The 20,758-nt window shown below is 41.1% G+C and overlaps 1 protein-coding gene across 1 annotated transcript in view; it reads left to right on the plus strand.

Moving 5' to 3' along the window:
• NFXL1 (nuclear transcription factor, X-box binding like 1) overlaps positions 1-18,303 on the plus strand; it is a 108,834-nt gene extending 90,531 nt beyond the window's left edge. The window contains exons 19-22 of the mRNA XM_008163450.4: positions 2,936-3,040; positions 4,796-4,882; positions 8,790-8,843; positions 15,520-18,303. Coding sequence (XP_008161672.3) covers positions 2,936-3,040; positions 4,796-4,882; positions 8,790-8,843; positions 15,520-15,693 — 420 coding nt within the window. The 3' untranslated portion in view covers positions 15,694-18,303. The remainder of the gene's footprint in view (positions 1-2,935; positions 3,041-4,795; positions 4,883-8,789; positions 8,844-15,519) is intronic.
• Positions 18,304-20,758: the final 2,455 nt, after the last annotated feature.

Consider the following 20,758-nt stretch of genomic DNA (forward strand, 5'->3'; position numbering starts at 1 on the left):
ACCAGTGAACACCCAAAAATGGTAACTGTTTCAGTAAGATTACTATTGATTTGCATACACAGAGGGACCCTGACAGGAGTATGCACATGATGGACTAGTTCTTTTCTATCTCCAGTTTCTTTATCTTCTTTATTTTTAGTATAATATACAATAGATAAATTCTATCCCTTTTTAAAAAATCCCTTCATCCAGCTCTGACAGTTCAGGTGCTCTGATCCTGTGCAAAACAACCAGCTGCTTCCTCCCACTCTCCACCTTGACCTATGCATAGTATAGTTAGATCATGCACTTGAGGAAAAAATTTTGAATCAGCCAGCCAAAATGATCACCTCAATTCCAAGTATCTGGATTTGTTTGCTAATCCATGGGCGAGCGCTCTGGTGGTATGGCCTCACTCTCTGCTAAGGCAGCAAACTGCAGTAACCCTTCTTCCACTCCTTAAGAAGCTGAAAACAGGATTTGAACTTGGTACCCAGATGAAAGAAGTTTTGGAATTTTGTGTTTTCATACTTGTAGCTTTTGGTTTATTTGGTTTTGGGTTTTGTTTTTAAATAAAGGATTTTCCTTTAAAATGTTTGGCATCTATCAACTACCTAGTCAGATAGGTGCAGCATTTGGTCTAGTTGCTATGGACTACTGGGAGTGTGATTTGCATAGTGTAAAAGGGAGCTAATGGAATGCAGACATTGCATTCCTGTTTGATCTGAGTATATACACTAAGCTTTTTTAAATTTCCCACAATTGCACCAGTGGTAATCTAATTTGGCGGCAGCAACAGTGGGATCTAATTTAAATTGAAGGCACAGGGTTTTTTACCACTGTTATCTAACCTGGCTCATGTTGATTAAAATGCAAGCAGGTGGTCTACGCTAGCAGTCCCACCATGAGGTTACACTGGAGGCAGTGCAACAGTGGGAGACTTTAAGAAAAAAACATTATAGGCGTTGGAGCTTGGTCCTGTAGCACTTGTGTGTAATCTCACTCACTTCAGAACTATTCATGTGAGTAAGAGCTGCAGTATAGGGCTAAAAATATTGCTGTGCCATGCAATGTTTGTTAGATATATTTTGACATTTTATTTCTCTGTCTTGGAGGCAAACACAGTTCCTTCTGCTCTTCCTTGACACTCTTGCACTACTGAGCAGTGCAAGGAAACTTTGTCAGAACCTGTAAAAGACTAATTTTATGGTCACCAGCAGGTAAACACAGTCAAACACCGATGCATAATGTCAACTGTACTCCATTCAAAAAGATAGGTACATTAATAGTATAATGACCGACATTGCTAGGGCTACATACTTGCACAAAGAAATTTTGTCTGAGACCTAGTAGGAGCAGGTATGTGAACAAACTTTCTATCTAAAGATCATGCAAATTCTGTGATTGAAGCATGGACTCTGTATCTATGGACTCTTTGGTTAAATCAGTTAATCAGTACTTCTTTTAAGTCCATGAATCTGAATTTACTAATTTATAATGTACTTCATTTGGGTTATTTTATAATAGTATGCAACGTTCTATTCTTGTGGATTTATTCATGTAATATGTTATAAACTTCCAGTTACTAGTAAATGTGAAAAACACACATCCTAAATATTAAAATAATTGTGGCTCTTATGACATTTTCCAGAGTGTATTAAATCGCTTGACTACAGCTGAAAGTTTACTTTAAACTACGAGCATCTCCAGATACAATTTTTGAACAGTTTTGGGAATTAAACTTCCTTTATAAATCACCTAATCAAATGTGCTACCTTTAAGTAGCAGCTTAGGTTATTGAAAACATGTTTAGCAGTTGAGGGTGAAAAAAGTATTTACATATATATGTAAAGGGATATGTGAAGCTAAGTTCTTTACCTTAAATGAAAAATTTCTCTGTCCTCTCGTGTTTTATATCTAACATAGGGTTTGGTGCATCCCTAAATTCATTACAATCACCATGCTGTTGTAAGAAATTAGTGAAATCTTCAATGAGCACCTACAAGAACAGGGATAGGTAACATTAAAAAAATGTCTGTCATGTAGGATAATAAAAATATTAAAAAAAAAAAAGCAGTTGAATTGTGTTTTTGTAGTCTTATTTAAACGATTTCTACTTATAATAGGAAAAAAGTTTGTAGTCCCCATATCCCAAAGACAAGAAATGGGATAGTCCTTCCAAGTCACACACTTAAGATTTTCTGAATTTGAAAGGAGGCTAAAAAACCCCTTGATGTAGTGTATCTGGCTTCCCTATAGTACAGTTTATGGATCAAAACATTTACAAAATATGTAATAGTAGAAACTTCCATTTCCTTCTGTTTTTGTTCTCTCCCATTTGAAGTATAACTTGAAGGTATGGAATGCAGAGCAACAGCTTCTAATTTTTTCTTTCCCTCCTTTTCCCCTTCTTCCAAACCTTATTCCCTCCAAAATACACATAGCTGGAGTTGTATATTGTTGTTGTGTGTATCATTTTAAAGGGGATATTGTACTTACTGAAAATTTCTATTTAAAATAACTGGATCTTTTTTTTTCTTTTCAATCGAACTGTGAAAATGAAGTTCATAAAGAAAAATCATACTTTGCATGTTACATAGTTTCTAGTAATGGGAACTAAAAAATGCTGTGAACAAAATAAAAAGCAAATATTAATGAACAAGTTAAGAACATAAGAATGGCCATACTGGGTCAGACCAAACATCCATCTAGCCCAGTATCCTGTCTTCTGACAGTGACCAATGCCAAGTGCCCCAGAGGGAATGAACACAACAGGTGATCATCAAGTGATCCATCCCCTGTCGCCCATTCCCTGCTTCATGTAGTTAGTTACTACATGAGTGGGAAACTGATACATTAATTGGGCTTTCCTGGCTTTTCTTCTGTTTAAATGCTGTGTTTGAAATAGAAACATTTTATAGTCCAGTTGCAGAGAATCGGTCTCTTTGTTTCTCAGTTGTCCTGTGGTCATCGATGTAAAGAGATTTGCCATTCGGGTGATTGTCCTCAAAATTGCAACCAGAAGGTTAAACTCAGATGTCCATGCAAAAGAATGAAAAAGGTAAATTCAGTGCTGTAATTTTTAGAGAATTGTAGCTGTAAAATTCCTTTTTTTTATCTCTGCATCCATAGGGCAGGATCATCACTGGAGTAAATAGTTGGTATACAGTAGATCCAATTACTTTAATTAAGCTATAACACTTATGTCAGCTGAGGATCTTGCCCTTAGTATCAAAGGATGCGTTGAAGATGTAAAATTGTTCTGTAACCTACAAATATTGTAATATTGCAATGAATTGTTTCAAATACACTTGGATTTTTATAACTCCACTGGGAGACTAGTATATGATAAGTCTCACTCAAAACTATTTCAAATAAAAGAAAAACAAAGTACATTTTTCTGACCAGAGATCAGGGAAGTGTATATTTAATTACATAAAAAATCCATTGGCACAGCTAAGTTTCTGTGTAAAGCTGAATGCAAATACGGTGGCACCATCCTTAATAAACTGATCCATTCACGTGGCCCTTCCCTAGCCAACAGACCTACAAGGGCATCTGCTGGCAACAGGGCATGCCTCTCCACCCAGACCAACTCAGAGCTGCCTCACCACTGAAGCCCAGCAATGAACTTCCAGCAGGAACCGGCCACCTACCTATGGGTCAAATACACAGTGTTGTGCCTAAACATCCCATCACCAACTCTTGTGAAGGAAAGAATAAATAGGAAGTGTTTAGTGCATACAGTGCACTGAATAGCCTCCCTGATGGGTCTCCATACCCGTTTCTACATTTGGATGCCACCATTGATAGAGAGATACCCAATTTGGCTCCTATTCCTGAGTAAATGGGATCCCAGTTCAGTAGGAGAACCTCAAAAATACAGCTTCTTTGACATCACCATGAACTGAAACTTTCTTTTCTGAGGTAATTTCTTTTCCAGCGAGGGAAGACCATCCTGGCACTAGCAGCTTCCGTGCACAACAAGTTTATACTGCTTTGGTTGGCCAAATCCCAGCCTCCCAACACTCCCTAAGTATAATGACTTATCTTGTCAGCCCTTAATTGGTTTCTTTGACACACTGAGATTCAGATTGTCAAATCTCTCTCCTAACCCATTGCAGACCCCTAAATGCCAAAGGCCCCATCTGAATCTGCCCTTCTGTCTCTTTATTAGCCCTGGTAGATTTCACTCCTCCAATAGCCTAGCTAGAACTTGCTACCGTTTCTGGTAGTCTGATACCCTGTTGCAAAGTGTACTGCTCAATAAACAACTCAATAAGTCTCTGATGCTAGCCCAGAGTGTAGTGTCACCCAAGATTGTAGTGTCAAATTGTGAGGGGGCTAGCTCTGCTCTCAAATGGAGTGGAGTAAATTTTCACACCCCAGTCTATACCTAAATGTTCAAGCTGCTAGTTGCATTACACTTAAGGATGTGATTCTTTAAAAGGGCCAAGGATTTTTTTTTCCTTGCTGGCCCAGACAAAGGCCCCCCCCCCCGACCTCTGAGGCTGTGAGGGGTGGAGGGCACAATGAAAATGGTGAAATAGAAACACAACTAATTTAAAAAAAACCACATTGCATGGTATTAATTGTATTAATACTTTGATCTTCACTGAATTTCAAAAATAAAATTATAGACTTGAAAATGTTCTGTCTAGAATTAGCTTTTTTTTCCATTTTATAAAACACATTATTTGGGGCATGTTTTATCAAATAGAAATCTGTCTTATCTTTTATGTTGGAAAATTAATAAACTGTATACTTTATGTAGATAAGTGATTTTTAAATTTGAAGTTTTTATTCATACCTACAGGAATTACAATGCAGCAAGGTACAAGAAGGCCAGGTTTCACTAGAATGTGACACATTGTGTAAGGAAATGAAACGGAAAGCATCTGAGGTAATGTCTCTCTTGTGGTTATAATATATTCTCACTGCTTCAGAAACAAGAAATGAATACAGATTTATTTTCCAAGACAATACCAGCAAGAAATATCATGTAATCAAATCAAATGTACATGTTTAACAGCTGCTGCTTCAGACTGTTGGTTCTGGATAAATGTGGAAAAATAGTTCTTTATATTATTTGTAGACAGAGTGCTAATACTTAACATAAGTATAAGTTAGTGAACTTTTGGGTTATGCTAGAATAATACTCCGGTAATTTTTTCTCATGTGTCTCCGCCTGTCTCATGGGCTAAATGGTGCCCTACTATGGCAAAGCCTTTGAGGGGAGTGAAAAATGCTTGTCTGTACACAGTTGACCTTGTGGAGGACCTGTTTTTATACTATTGTTAGGGGAAGGTTTTGTATTTTTGTGGAATGGGAACTGAACATGCCCTTGAAATCCTCAAACTTATATAGTTATTCAGTTCTGATTCTGTGGCACCTCTGCACTGTCCTCCAGGAACATCGCTTGCTCAAGACATGTTACCACTGCTTTCTAGTCATGTCAGAGAATGAATTTCAGAAACTGAATGGCCAAAGCAGTGCAAGGTAGCCATATGGTGGATTTCTGTATACCCTGTTGCAGTTAGTTAGAATAGCTCTATTTGGGAAATCATAGAACTTTCTCAATAGCTGGTAGAAAATACATTGGGCTAAACTAGGATCTCATTTATTCTGACCTTAATCTGGAATAACTCTAAAGTCAAATGGAATTATTCTGGATTTATAAGAGTGTAAATTACAGATGAATTTGGCCCATTCTCTGTATAATGAAGGATTTTGAACGTCTCGTTAGCTAAAGGTGCTTTTCAATTAAAATGTGTCTATATAAATTGGCAATGTGACTGCAACTTTTAAGGAGACTGACATCCTTTGTCCTCACATATAGTTGTAATACCAGCATTCTCATGCTATCAATATGCCTCCACCTTCCTATAGAAAATCAGTCACTAGGAATAGGAGAATTTATTTGTTCCGTCCTTGGCGCCTTTGCTAAGACCACAATTTGTGATTGTAATTTTAGTGATGTGGGCACATATTCACTAGAGACTGGACTGAAACCACTAATTCACCAGCAGGTGAACAGCTATCAGATGGCAACAAGCGATCTGGTCACTTATGTTCGTGGCCTAGCTGAAAAATACTTCGGTTATCTTGCGAGTCATTTCAACAGTCTCGGACGAGACTTTTTCTGTTTAAGAACTGAGATTTTCAGACTCTAAATTAATCACTTGCAAGTGAGCATAAATTGGCTGTACACCCTCTGCTGTTTTTTGCAATCTTGTTGTAATCCGCAAGGAAGAATTGTCTAGTGCATTGGACATAAGACTAGTAGCCAAGCACTCCCAGGTTTCACTGCATACGGTGCCACAGACACGTTGGGCATGGGATAACTGAGTACTTGCCTCAGAATTGAGTGGTGTTCTGTGCTTTGAAGTTGAAAAGTGTTCTACAAGTGCTTATTATTAGGCAACATTCTGGAACATGTGAAGGCTTGATAATGACAAATTAGAATTAACTCCTATTATGTACACTCCACATAATTACAGTTCAGAGCAGCATATCAAGACTGAGCAGCATTTTGATTAGGACTGCAGACATTTACAAAAGAAATAATCTTGCACTGTTACAAGGTGAATATCAGGTTCCAGAAATCACTGACGTTTTACCTGTACAAGCCAGTATAATAGTGCCTAATGAATGTGCACTGCTGAGTAGTTTGAGATTTCTTTTAATGCACATTCTTATTTTTAGGAAAAAAAATTCTATCTACTCTACCTCATTTTCTCAGTGGAACGTACACTGATCATTTTGGTTAATCCTCTCCCCCTGGTTCAAAATCAACCACAATAGTCTATTTTGAAACAGTCTTTCTGCTGCTCTCGTTCAGACGATTAGCTGTGTTGTATCACGGATGGCTAACTCATCTTTCGGAGCTGATGCCTTACCAGTAGGTGGCAGTAAAATATCAGATACTTGGTATTTGTACACTTACTCACGCCATATTTTTTGGGTACAAAGTATATGTGTTTGAAAAAATTTTTCCAATCAAGTCTTTCTTTTTTAAAATTAATTTCACTTTGCATTTTGTTTATTGCAGTTCTTAATTCTGTAAGCCATTTTTGTAGCTTTTTAAGCTTCATGCCTCAACAGTTTAAAAGGCTATGTGAAAATCTACAACGGTTATTGGGTTGCTTATTAAATTGCCATCAGTGATGAACATGTACATGATGTACTATATAGTGTGAATTTCTGAGAGTTCCACTTTGTCTTCAACATTATGAGCTATTTGGGACAGGGACGTGTCTGTGTGGACAACGTTTAGCACATTGTCACTCTCAGAATGCAAGCAAATGATAATTGAAATATCTATTCAAGTTAATATTGGGATCTAGATGGTGCTTGCTTTCAGGTTATTAACCAGATTTTGAATGTAACTTTATCAGAGTAATACAATAGCTAAAAATATTAAAGATCTAGAAATGCTGTTTCTTTCAAGAAACATTGCCAAGAGCTAAAGCTAACACCTGACTTTGCATTAGTTTCATTTTATATATACTTAATGTTTTATTTTCTTACTTGCTGCTAGTTCACTGTTACATTATAGTATTCTGAGAAATGCTGTTCCAGAAGTATATGTATAACAGGAAACTCAGTACATCTTTGAGGAACTTAGAGCTGCTGAATGTTGCATGTGTCAGATCTGGTTGAGTGCCCCTGCTGGTCACCCACCAGACTGCTGAGAAGGGAGTCCAAGCCTCTGGGTCACTGGATCCCCAGATGTTTTAAGCCTCCAGGACTGAACAGAGTCCAATCACTGCCCCAATCTCGAGGTCCATAGGCACACTCTACAAGGTGCTGATCCTTTGTGTCACCATCCTGAGAATTGAAACCTGCTTCGCAGCTGCCTATCCCCTTTAGGTTCATTGCTGACCATTTGGACTCCCCTGTACTTAGACGTCCTCTCGCAGAATCCCATCTCAAGGTTTGAGCCTTCTGCTTTATCAGTGAACTCTCTCAGGGGGCAATGTGATAGTTGTAAAGTATTTAGCACACCTTGCGAGAGTCTAACATCATTTCTCTTTCATTTGATCATTTAGAAGACAACAAACATCCTAACCACAATGCCTCTTACTAACTTACCCTTCCCATGGGAGTGGGGGGAACTGGGCAGGGCCCCCTACCTCCTGTAGGGGATCTACATGTTGGGATGCTTCTCTTTCCTCTTCAGCTTGAGACAAAATGGCTAGAGGCCCCAGAAAAGTCAGCTCCCCCGATTTTTATAACTTTTAGCCCCCATGTCAGGTGACCAGAGAGCCCTGCCAATTGACTTTGTAATCACGGCAATCTCTCCCCTGATCTGTTTGTCATTTGGAAAGCTGATCGTCATATTTTAACAACTCTGTTGTTCTTTTGCCACCAGCCTTTGGAATTTTCAGTCCAGCATGGAAGCAAACAAGTAATAGAGAAGGCAAAAGGCTGCACATTGAAAATGGAATTTGCAGTCTAACACAGATACGTACAAAGCCCCCAGTATCAAACACAATTAATAATTTGTATAGACAGATTCCCAAATTGTCACAGTATGCTAATATTATTTATAAGCCAAAGGCACCCATTACGTGCTAGATACTTCTCAAATATATACAACAATGCAATTTCTGCCCTGAGTGTCTTACAATCTAAGTAGTAGATTAGAAGCTCAGCTAGAAGGAAGTTTACACTTTTTTTGGTATTTTTATAATGGCTCGTTCTGTAAAAAGCCAAAAGGATCCTATGAGAAATAAGAAAACAGAATTTATACTATAATCAGTATCTTACAATGTCAGTTACCCATTATTTTGTATGTGTTTGAACAGATAAAAGAGGCAGAAGCCAAAGCTGCTATTGAAGAAGAAAAGCGAAGGCAACAGGTACCAACCCTTCTTCCTCTGACCCCAGCACCTCTCCCTAAGTCTTAGGGCATAGCTACACTAGAGAGTTTACAGCTGCCCCACTGTAAGCTCTCCAAAGTAGCCACTCTAAGCCGATGGAGGTGGGGTGGGGGGGAAGAGCTCTCCCATCGGCTTAACTGCTCCAGCCCCTGTGAGTGGCAGAAGCTATGCTGGCGGAAAAAGCTCTCCCACCAACATAGTGCTGTCCACACCGGCGCTTATGTCAGTGTAACTTGCATCGCTCCGGGGGCTAGGAGGGGGGTGATTTATTCACACCCCTGGGTTACATAAATTATGCCAACATAATCTGTAGTGTAGACATAGCCTTAGTTCTCTTGGTAAATCTGTTAATTTATGCATAGCTAAAGGTTTGTAGTATGTTGTCTTCAGATGCTAAGGGCCAAGATTGTTCACACCAGCTAAGGATTCTGGCCCAAAGAACTCAGGCCTATGTTACGAGTGACTTATAATAGTAAGAGACAGTGTTCTCTCACATCACCAAAAATCTATAAGTATGTGCAAAATCATGTATAAATGATTAACTCGTGATTCGTGTTTCATGAGTTAAAATATCTTAAATATTGTATTAAATTAGTATTTTTGTATGTAATTGCTCTTTTACATTTTGCCAAACCTTTATAAAATATGAAAAATAAACTTCAGGAAAATGTGGTTTTGGTTGCTGAAACAGACCCTGTAAGCATTTAAATAGAGGCTGCAATTTTCTTAGGGACCTTGTAGTACAATAAAACATTGCCTGTTTGTGCTTTCTCCTTCTGACAAGGTAAAAGTATATATTTTATTAAAATAAATGCCTATGCTTGATGTAGCAACCCCTCGTAACACTTTACACTTATAAAATATTCTTGCACCTATTCTTTGAGAACGTCTCACACCTCCATTATTTTGCAGCAGGCTTGATAGCACTCAGGCTGTAGAAGTGCCTTTTCTTTCTTCCACGAAACCTTGCTCACGCTTTTGGAGCTAGAAATTGTTTAAAATTGCAATTTCTCTTCTCTTGTTCGCATACCCCAGGAAAATTTTGGTAGCCTTCCAAGATAACTGAACAAAAAAATTCTAAGGTTGGGCTGATGCCAAAATAGTGGCAGCAGCAGATTGTACTGTAGCAGCAGTGAGACTGGGTGGGAGAGAGCTGCTCTGTGTACAACACATGGCCCCAATGCCCAAGCCCCTTTGAGGACACCACATAGGGGAGGATCCCCCATCTTCCCAGTGGAGTGGGGAAGAGCCTGGTCAGGTTCCCTGCCCTCACCAAGGACCACCCTTAGATCCAGCACCAGGATCCAGCAACCCATCTTCCTTCCCACTCCAAACACAGAGGCACCACATGGGGCCAGAGTTTCTCAGTGCTCTCTTCCCCCACGTGGGGGCAATGCCAGGCTGGGCTGCCCAACCCTATAGATCCAGCTGTCCACCCCTCATTCTGCGTTAAGACTTCTGCAGCTGTCAGTTAATGTATTTAGTTCTGTAGCACAAGTGGTGGTAGTCTTTTGCTGCAGTGTTGGAGGTTCAGGGTTCAAACCCTGCAGATGAGAGGTAATTAAATTTGTTTTTATGTATTCAAAAAAGAGATTTAAAAAACATTTTAGAAAGGATGAAAAATCAACCCCTAAAAAGTTAGGTTTCATAGTTGCTCATGCAACCTTACTTTGTCCCTCGTGTGTGTGCATTATGATTCCGTTTTTAATTACATGATCCCATACTATTTTTTTCTACAGGATCCCAGTCTCATTTAGTACGCAGGATGAATAGAGCTCACTTAATCAGCTGCTATTCAATATTTTGTTTTAACCTCATTGCTCATTTGGCTGTAGGCTTTATTTACTGTGCGTTAGTCAAACCCAGCTCTAACAATAAAATTATTAATTTCCTTGTGGGCTTTTCTATGGTGCCTATCACTATAGAATCACAGTACTTCATAAATATTAATTGGCTAAGCACAGTGAGGTCTAAGGGCTTGGCTATATAGGGAGTTAATTCCAGAATACCTGTTCCTGATTAACTCCATGCATGGACACCATCATTCTGATTAAGCTAATTTGAAACATAAGAATGGCCATACTGGTCAGATCAATGGTCCATTTAGCCCACTATCCTGTCTTCCGACAGTGGCCCATGCCAGATGCATCAGAGGGAATGAACAGAACAGGCAGTCATTGAGTGATCCATCCCCTATCATCCACTCCCGGCTTCTGGCAACAAAGGCTAGAGACACCATCTCTACCCATCCTGGCTAATAACCGTTGATGACCTATTCTCTATGCACTTATCTAGTTCTTTTTTTGAACACCCTTATAATTTTGGCCTTTACCATATCCCCTGGAAACGAGTTCCTCACATTGATTGTGTGTTGTGTGAAGTACTTCCTTTCGTTTGTTTTTAAACCTGATGCCTATTAATTTCATTGGGTGACCCCTGGTTCTTGCGTTATATGAAGGAGTAAATAACACTTCCTAACTCAACATCAGTCATGATTTATATAGACGACTTAGTCATCTCTTTTCCAAGTTCCAGTCTTTTTAATCTCTCCTTATATGAAAACTGGTTCCTACCCTTTATCTTTTTTTTTTTTCCTCTCGTCTCTGTACCTTTTCCAATTCTAAAATATAAATAAGTCACTCTGCCTCTGGAATTAGAGCATCCCTCCCACCCCAAGAATTAATCAGGAATAGCAAATCTGCTTTAAATTTACATACTGTCTTTTTCTGAATTAATTTTCATGTGTAGACAAGTCTTCACACTCAACTGAGAGAAATGCCCCAGTAACATGATAACTTCTGAACATAACATCCGCTAAATCGCAAAATTTATCGGACTATTTTAGGCATCAATGGGCAGGATTCTATTAATAATAATAATTAATAAAGATATTCCATCTCCTAGAACTGGAAGGGACCTTGAAAGGTCATCAAGTCCAGCCCCCTGCCTTCACTAGCAGGACCAAGTACTGATTTTTCCCCAAATCCCTAAGTGGCCCCCTCAAGGATTGAACTCACAACCCTGGGTTTAGCAGGCCAATGCTCAAACCATTGAGCTATCCCTCCCCCCCGGGTTTTTGTATATGTGTGAGGAAAACTGGAAGGGGGGAATAGGGGACAAATGGCGCCTTTGGCATCTGGTTAGCAGGTCCAGCAGCTTCATGCAGGTCTGCAGTTGTCTACAGCGCAGCAGTTCCCAAACTGTGGAGCGCAGCCCCAAATAGGGTCAGGCCATTAGCAAATGGGGTCTCAGCAAACCCTAATGTATGGAAGATGTCATTTTGCTCTGCACAAAATGACCTTGCGTGTATGGTTAATGTGAGATCACAGTGGATGAAGCATGACCTCATATGCACCGTATGTATAAGGTCACATTGTATGGAGGAAAAAGGTGTCCTCCACACAATAGGGATTGGCGTGACCTCAGTATACAGTGCTTGCGAGGCCACAATGGGCTGAGTATGCCATTTTGCTCTTCATAATAGTGTCCTCCGTGCTGTCTAGGGTCCTGGCAGGAAATACTTCATTAAAATGGGGTCATAGCAACAAAAAGTTTGTGAACCCTTGCTATAGACCCGATTAACACTTTCCAGCATAACAATAGCCCATCTCAGCTCTGCCCATCCTCCCAATACACTTGACAGTGTGAATGATTTATCTCCCAGAAATAAAATAAATAAGAATGGTGCAGGGGCAGGAGGAAAAGGGCAAGTGTGTATAACCCCAGGCATGGTGGGAGGATGGGAACTGGAACCCTGGCATGAGGGCAATGGGAATCGCATTAAACCCCTGAAAGGCGGGGCTGGGGAGGACAGACACCCTGTAATGGAGGGGATGAGGGCATGGGAAGAATAATGGCACACCTCCTCCCTGGCATGGGAGGGAAGTGGGTGACAGTAGTGTGGGGGAAGAGGGACATGGAGGGTGCACAAAGCCTCTGCATATGCTGGAGAGGGGAAGGGGGGTGCATAGGTCCTGCAATGTGGAGGTGGGGGTTTCAGGGTATCCCTGAAATAGAGGGTGATGGGAGGGTTGTGCACAGAGACCTTGTGGGGGGTGGGGGGCGATAGAGGGCAATGAGCTCAGCCCAGAGAAGCTACAAAGTGTACAGCCCTTCGGTTTATTTAACTTTACAACACGTTGGTAGGTGAGGGGGTGGCTCTGTACCCATACATATTGGGAAGTCAAGGCACAGAGAGTAATGTCAAAAGTTTCCACTAAGTTTGGGTGCCCCATTTTAGACACGTACAACCCAATTATTCAGAGCACTTAGCATTATATAGCACTTCTTCAAACCACAGCTCCTGATGACTTAAGTTGCAGCTGAGAGTGCTTAGCATGTCTGTAAATCAGACCACAGGGAATCAAATTGGACACCTAGAAAATGAGGAATGGAGTAAGTAGCCACGTGTGGAAAAACTAAAAAGTTTTTGTTTAAGGGACTTGACTAGCCTCACATAGGGAATCTGTGGCAGAGGCAGGGATAGAATCCAATTCTCCAGGGTAGCATTCAATTGCTCTTAACTGTGCAGCCCTCCTTTCTGTTCCTGCAACCCCCACCTCGTTCAATATACATCCTTCAACCTCTGCAAAAAATGAGACTGGGGCCCAACAGACAACAGCTTCCTTTGCTACACATCCCTGATTTTTACCTAGAGCAGCTCCATCCTGTGCACTGAATGAGGCTGGGGTCCTGTGGGGGGAAAAAATAGTATGTGGTCATGTAATTAAATATTGTCTCATGCTGCATGTGCACAAGGGGTCCACATTCAGATTTCCACCGGCAACCTAATTCTGACATTTCCTAACTTTTGAGTGCTTGACTTTGCCACCTTAATGTTCTTTAAACATAAATTTTGTGTGTAATTTTGTAAGTTTTTAAAAAACCTATCTGAAAAAACACATTCCAACATGTGGCATCATATTGACTTCCATGTAGGACATTTGCAGGATTGGAACCTGTAGATCCACCACACATCTCTCTGTCACTTAAGCTAAGGGAGTAACTCTTAGCAGTAGTAGATTGTGTCATCCTCTTCTGCAGCTGGTCCACAGAGGATGACACTTTGCCAGTGGGTTTCTCAGATATTTGCTGACAGCAAAGGAATGTTCTATTCCAGGCTCTAGATGGGAGTGTCCTTGGTGGGCACAAACTCTTCTGTAAAGTCATCCCAAGTGTGACCCCTTCTTACCCACATTCTCACCTAACCTGTCTTAGGCCTGTCTCTTCCCTACTTCTGACTCTTTGTCCCAGCCCTGTTGTCATTTCCTACACGTTCCCAATCTCCATTCCTCAGGCATCTCCTCCCAGTCTCCTTGCCTAACCAATGCTAGTCTTCCCCCTCTGGCCTTGCTGTCTGAATCCCAGTTTCGCTTCCCCTTCCTGCTCCTTGTCTGATGTGTGTCTGCCCTCCCACTGGCTCATAAACCTAGTCTCCCTCCCCAGGCTCCTCATCCAATCTCTGTCTTTCCCCTCACCCCCTTTATGGCTCCTTGTCCCTGTCTTCCCGCTCTCCTTGTCCCAATCTCTTTGCCCAGCCAGTCCCAGTTCTTCTCCCACATCCAGGTCATTGTCAGGGTTCTCCCATTCTCTCTCCCCCCCCGCCCCTCCTTCCATACACACTGCATCTGAATCCTGGTCTCCCTTCTCTTTCTGAGCTCCCGCTCTAATCTCACTATCTCCCCACCCCATTGCCCACTTGCCTCACTAGCTCTTAGTCCTAATTTCCTTGCCCAACCAGTTCCAGTTTCAGATTCCTTGTTCCAGTACGCTCCTTTCCTTCCCCCTGTCTGGCTTTTGTCCCCTTTGCATTCAAATCAGCTGGTCCTCCTCTGTGCTGCCGGGGTGCCAGGAACGGGGTCACTGAGAACAGAGGAGAGACTGACCTGCTGTCAGTTCAGGTGCCCAGCTCCACCATGGCCTGGAGCAGCCATTACAGGGAAAGTCTGGCTTCACTTTTGTTTGCCTGATCCGAAGCATGCGCAGTTGCTTTGTGGGGATGGTGCACGTGCAGTCTGGTCAGCACTAGGAGCTACGAGAGGCTTGAGTATGCTCAGCGAGGATGGAGTCTTCAGTGATTTTTAGCTATTAAAATCTGAAAAGTCTCTACTGAGCATGTGTGAACTGTGATTTTTTTTTTTTCCCAAAGGATCTTTTTTTCAAATTTATAACTTGGAGAAATTTGAGCGTTCTTTTACAGAGATGGCAAAAGGCACAAAGGTCACCCCCTGTAAATGTCAGGTCTGCTCCAGAGCTATTCAAAGAAGAGGTCTCAAGAATTCTTTAATCTGGACAACATGTATTTTTCCTTTCCCTGAAATGACTGAACAGTTTTGGCTTAAATTCTCCTTCTCCCCTCTCCCTCCCCCCCCCCCCCCCCCCAAAAAAAAAAATCAATGAGGCAGACATCTGATATGTAAAAGTTTAGCTATGTTATAAGCAACTGACAACAAGTTCTTAAAAGGGGAAGTTTGGGGCAATCTGAATAGTAAGTGGTGTTACCAACCCCTCTACCCACCCCCACACACATTGTATATAGATCTATTTCGTAAGCCACTAACTTGTCGTCATAAATTGACATTTAAAATATAAATGTATTATTTCCAAGTTTTTAATGCTGAAAACATGTCAAATATTTGTTTTCTGTCCTACCTAGGCTGAACTGGAGGCTTTTGAGAACAGGTTAAAAGGACGACGAAAAAACAAGAGAAGAAAGGATGAAGTAGAAGTTGAGCAATCGGTGTGGCAAAAATATAAGAATTTTATCGTACTGCCAGTGTGTGGAGTTGCTGTTGTGATGCTTGCGTGGCTCATGGCTTACAACAACTGAAATAATTTGATCTATTGTAATATCTCTGTTGGGCTTTTAGGTACCTCTTATTGCTAGAATGTTAGTCTGTATATAATAGAACTTCATGTTCATAGTTCAGTTGTATATTTAATGGATGTCATGAGGGAAAAACAAAAAGCATGTGAAGCTTTTAAATCTTAGCCAACAGCACAAGAAGATCAATTCAAAGTAGAATGGTTTAAAGTTGTATAGTGCATGTGGTCATGCAGTCAATCCTGCCCAGTTTCACCAGCTCTGTTTTTAATATATTGTATTTCTCATTAACTCCACTTTGCAATGTTAAGCATAGGTTTTTTAAAATGTAGTTGTACCGCATACCGGGACATATTTAAAATGAGGTTAAATTGAGCCATATTTGCAGTAAATCAACATAGTATTTTTGCCACTTTAATAAGCAGAGGCCGCTCTATGTATGGCAAGCTAGGCAGCTGCCTAGTATGGCAAATTTCTGGGCAGCGGCCTAGAAAGGAAGATTTAGTCCAGCTGCTTCTCTGTGATAATGGGACACAGTCAGTCCAAATTTGAGTGGTGGTGTGACCCTAGGTTGCGCTACCACTTTCTCAGATTTGGCCTGGTCATGTTTCAGTGATGTGAAGGCAGTGCACTGAAGTGTTGCCTAGGGCAGCAGATTGCCTTGAGCTGCCACTGTTAATAAAGGTTAATGTTTTTATTCTTTGATTTAGATAAATCATAATCATACAAAACAAAATAGGAAGGTCCATCCTTCGGCAACTTTAATCATCATTTTATTGATATAGAACTTCAAATGGTCTAGAAGACTTGGACTTTCCACAGTGGAAATGCCAGCTTTCCTCACAGAAGATTTATTTACTTTGCTGGCGCTATCACAAACAGTGCAGTGGGTCCGACATCGTTACTTTTCAAATCCTCAATTTTCCTGTGCCTAAAAAAAAAAAAAAAGCCTAATGGAATCGCAGACTTGTGCTGATCACATGGGAAGTCACTTGACAGTGAAGTGAGCTCTCAAAGCTGTGCTGTCTTGTGACATCTGTTTCTTGAACAAATTTCCTTTACGGTATAAGAAAAAACCCACTTTGTTTTTCTGCTTTCATATATTCCTTTAGTGATAAGTAGACTTACTCCAAATTCATGCCATAAATGTGGACTTTGCTCCTTCAGGCCAGAGAGCAAACAGTATTTTTTTGTGAACACTTATGCCAAGTAATCCTCCTGTTGATGTAGCGAGGAGAAAAGAGGAGGAGATTTTCCTTAAACGGATATATGAAAATAGTCTGTTCCGTTGTCAAGTAGTATGTTGCGGACCTGTTTCAGCAGAAATGTTCATGTCAGTGTGAGCAGGGCTTTGTTGAAGCAGTTCTCGCCTTACTTGAACACATTTTTTCTATGACTGTGTTGGCTATTTCTTCATTAAAACAAATATATTGTAAAGTGTCTGCCTGCTTAGCTCTACTTCTGTTGCTAAAAGAGAAGGAATCCATCTTTCCAAATAGAGAAACCGTGTGAAAATAATCTGCTCTTGCATCAGAAGCTTTGTGTAGATTGCTTTGAGTATTTTGTTTCAACTTGATGTAAAATATTGGAGGGAAATACTGTCTACTTCATTGATCATGTTAAATATTTGTATTTCTTAATCATTTTGATTGGCAGGAAAACACATTGCCATTTCTAAATTCTTTCTTTTCATATGTAAAAGACATATCCTCTTATTAAAGGGACTAATTCTCTCCTGATCTGTTGGTATGAGAGAAAGATAGAACTTAAAATAGACAAAATATCAAAAATAGTGGTGTATAATCCAACCACAGAAAAGCATCTTAGTCATTTGCACTCTTTAAAGTTGCTATGTCTACTACAAGCAGTGCTTGTTGATCTAAATATTCATGAATCCTAGCATCAAGGAATGTGAGTGGGTTAAAACAATCAGCACCTTAAATGCAACAGATTACTAACTTTTCTTCTCTTCCACTTATGTGATCTTATACATTTGATTCCTTACATTTTAATGTTGGATGAGGAGGTTAGTCTTGTTTATGGATGCAATAAAGTATTTGGAAGTACAACATGCAGATAACACTTTTATGATCATTTACTCACTACTTGAATTGTTTATAACTTGCATAGGAAAAATATTGAAGCTAGTTATTTGCAACCATTTAAATAGTATGTTTCTACTACATTACAACATAATGAACAAACATTCAAATATTAAGAATTTTATTTTGCAAAGAAAATAAGAATGGAAAAGTCTATATCAGCACAAGTGACATAAGTACTAGAAGGGAAATGCATGATTGGTATACATACTTGTCAGTCTTAAAATACAGTATATTTAGCTATATATTTAAGTACAAAGCATCTTCCAAATCTGAATACCTCCTGAAGGGTGCTAAGCAACCTCATCTCCCACTAGTATTAATAGGAGTTAAAGGTGCTCTGTTACCTTGCAGGGGTCATTCAGCATCTTGGAGGATTGGGCCTTTAGATTGTAAGCTCCTTGGCAGCAGGGGACCTGTCATTTATCTGTAAAATACCATGCATATTATGGCACTGTATACCTTAGTCATCTGTAAAAAACCCTGCCAGACAATAAACGTGGCATAAAATCTAGATCATTTGTTTGTTCTCAAGTAGTAATATAATAAAGGAGCGTATGAGACTTAAACAGTAAACTTTGAGATAGATCAAAATGGAAAAACTCTGTTAATTTCCTACTTATCATATCCCTCTTTTTGATGGCTACTTCCCTGATTTTTTCTTTGTCCCTCCTGAAGATTCATTTCAGTTCCTGCGCTATAAATAGGAGGAAGGAGATAGAATAAATTTAAAGAAAAAATTTACTGAGATCTATTAAACTGTGGAATTACTTTCCTACATGAAGTGGTGGTAGCTCCATTGCTTGTCATTTAAAATTATATTCTCCAGGACTTTGTCCAATCTACTGTAGACTAGAGAACAATGCTGAACTATTGCAAAGTTAGAGAACGTGACCTAATCTGTCTTTTCCATCTCAAACCTTTATAATATCCAATCACTGTTAGTAAAGTTAATTTGACTTTGCTTAAACAAAAACTAAAAGAGGGGAACTGCGGGGGAGGGGGGGTGAATGGAGATTGAGCAATAAAGTAGGCAGCTTTAATATTGCAATTATTTATTCATATTCCTTCATTTTAATGCACTGGCAAAAGTGAGAGCTGAAAGAGGGGGAGTTCACTCAAGTAGAGCATGTGGGAGGGAGTTAATAATGGTCTTCAGCTCACTTTGACCAACATGTTGGTATATCAGCCCTGTTTTCCCTATCCATGCACTTTATTCAAATATACATCCAACTTAAATACAGATAGTTTCACAGTAACTGCACCTGTATCTGCCCCCATAGTCCATTCCAGGAGCACCCAGTCAGGTCTTGGGACTCCAGCCTTTACCTGTCTTTGGGGAGGGACCTTTGTCCCACTTTCTTTTGACAAGGGGTTTTAAGGCTGCACAGCTCCCTGCTTTACAGTGTGGTATCTCCAGCAAACCAGTCTGCCTAATGGCCAGGGCCCATGCATTGCTCTGTCTATGGGGGCTGGGTTCCAGTTTCCATGTATCTCTAAGCAAGCATATTCATAAAAAAAGCATTACAGAGAAAACATAAAAGAGAAAGTTCCCATATGCATTCTAAAAGCTTACTAGAGTCACTCAGTGTTACAGGGCCCTAGTAGGCCAAAAATCTTTCCAACCCTTCTGGAAGGATTGGGGGCTTCCCTTGGACAGAAGGTCCATTTGCTGGATTAGAGAGAAGGCCCTGACTCAGTTTAAACCCAGCCTTTTTATACCAAATGCTCTTTCTGTATCTGTTGGTCTCTGAAAACCCACTATATGCAAGCCTCCGTAGGGGATGGTACTTCTCTGATGGTGTGTGCAACATGAGTGAGACACATTAATCACTAACCCACTCTGTTTAGCACCTTTCAGAGCTGTGATAACCCTCCTCCTTGGAGTTGTACACAGTTCCTGGCCCACAGTGATACATATGTAAGGGGGGGAATGGTCCCGCTATTGTGGGGAACTTTCCTGGCTTCTGCCCTACCCTGGTGAAGTGGACTAGTGAAAGGATCTGAGTCCTCGCTCCCACTTCCTTTACCCAGAGGCCTCCCTGCCCTTGAGGACTCCCCTTGACTCTCCTGTCTGGGTCCTTGTAAACCCCGACAAGGCTGGGCCCAGGATTCCTGGGGGGCTCAACCTCCAACCCTGCTGTGGTCACCCAGGACAGGGGTTAGGGTGTCCCCACTCCAGGGTACTCTCTTTGCACTGGGCACCTCCCTGACCCACTGATCATTTCATACAATTTAAAGCAAATACAAGTCGTTTAACAATTTAAAAAAAGAATAAGGAAAAATGGGAAAGGTTAAAGGAAAACACATCACCCCGCTCTGTGGCAGGGAACATCACACACAGTCTCTCTGGAATGTCAGGGCAGTTCAGTCTGTTCCTTGTAGGTCCCAGGCTCCTTCTCAGCCTCTGGCTGTGCTGCAGAGATGCTGCAGGTTGGACACTTGCTCTGGCGGTGGCCACACGCTCTCAGGCTCTAGGTGGCAGGACCCTTTTTCCCCAGCATTGTCCCCACCCTGACAGGGTTACGATCCCCCTCCAGGTTTGGCCTGCAGAGCCTTTTGGCAGAGGCATCTCCCTGCGCTTGGCCTGCTGCCCAAGGTCCCCCTCACTCTCTCCAGCTGCTCACCGCACCCAGCTCCGGACTGCTCCAGCTCTGGCTCCACCACTCTGCCTCAGCACGGCGGCTGCTGCTGCTCTGCCTTCAGCTCCCTGGGCTGCTTTTCTGGCCCCTCTGGCTCTGGTTGCTACAGCTCTGCTCCCAGGACAGGTCTGCTCTCTCTGGGCTATGCTCTGGCTTTGGGGCTGCAGCTTTGCTTCCAGCAACTTAGCTCGAGCCCCTGCTCTCTCCTTAGCTCGGCCCCACTCTGTCTGACTCAGGCCATTACAGTTCACACTGAGGCCGGGACCCCCCTGGCCTCCTGACTCCCTGATTAGCCTGCTCACCCTATCAATCAGGCTGATCTGGAGC

The sequence above is a fragment of the Chrysemys picta genome, chromosome 5 (assembly GCF_011386835.1).
Source record: "Chrysemys picta bellii isolate R12L10 chromosome 5, ASM1138683v2, whole genome shotgun sequence".
In the NCBI taxonomy this organism is placed as follows: domain Eukaryota; kingdom Metazoa; phylum Chordata; order Testudines; family Emydidae; genus Chrysemys; species Chrysemys picta.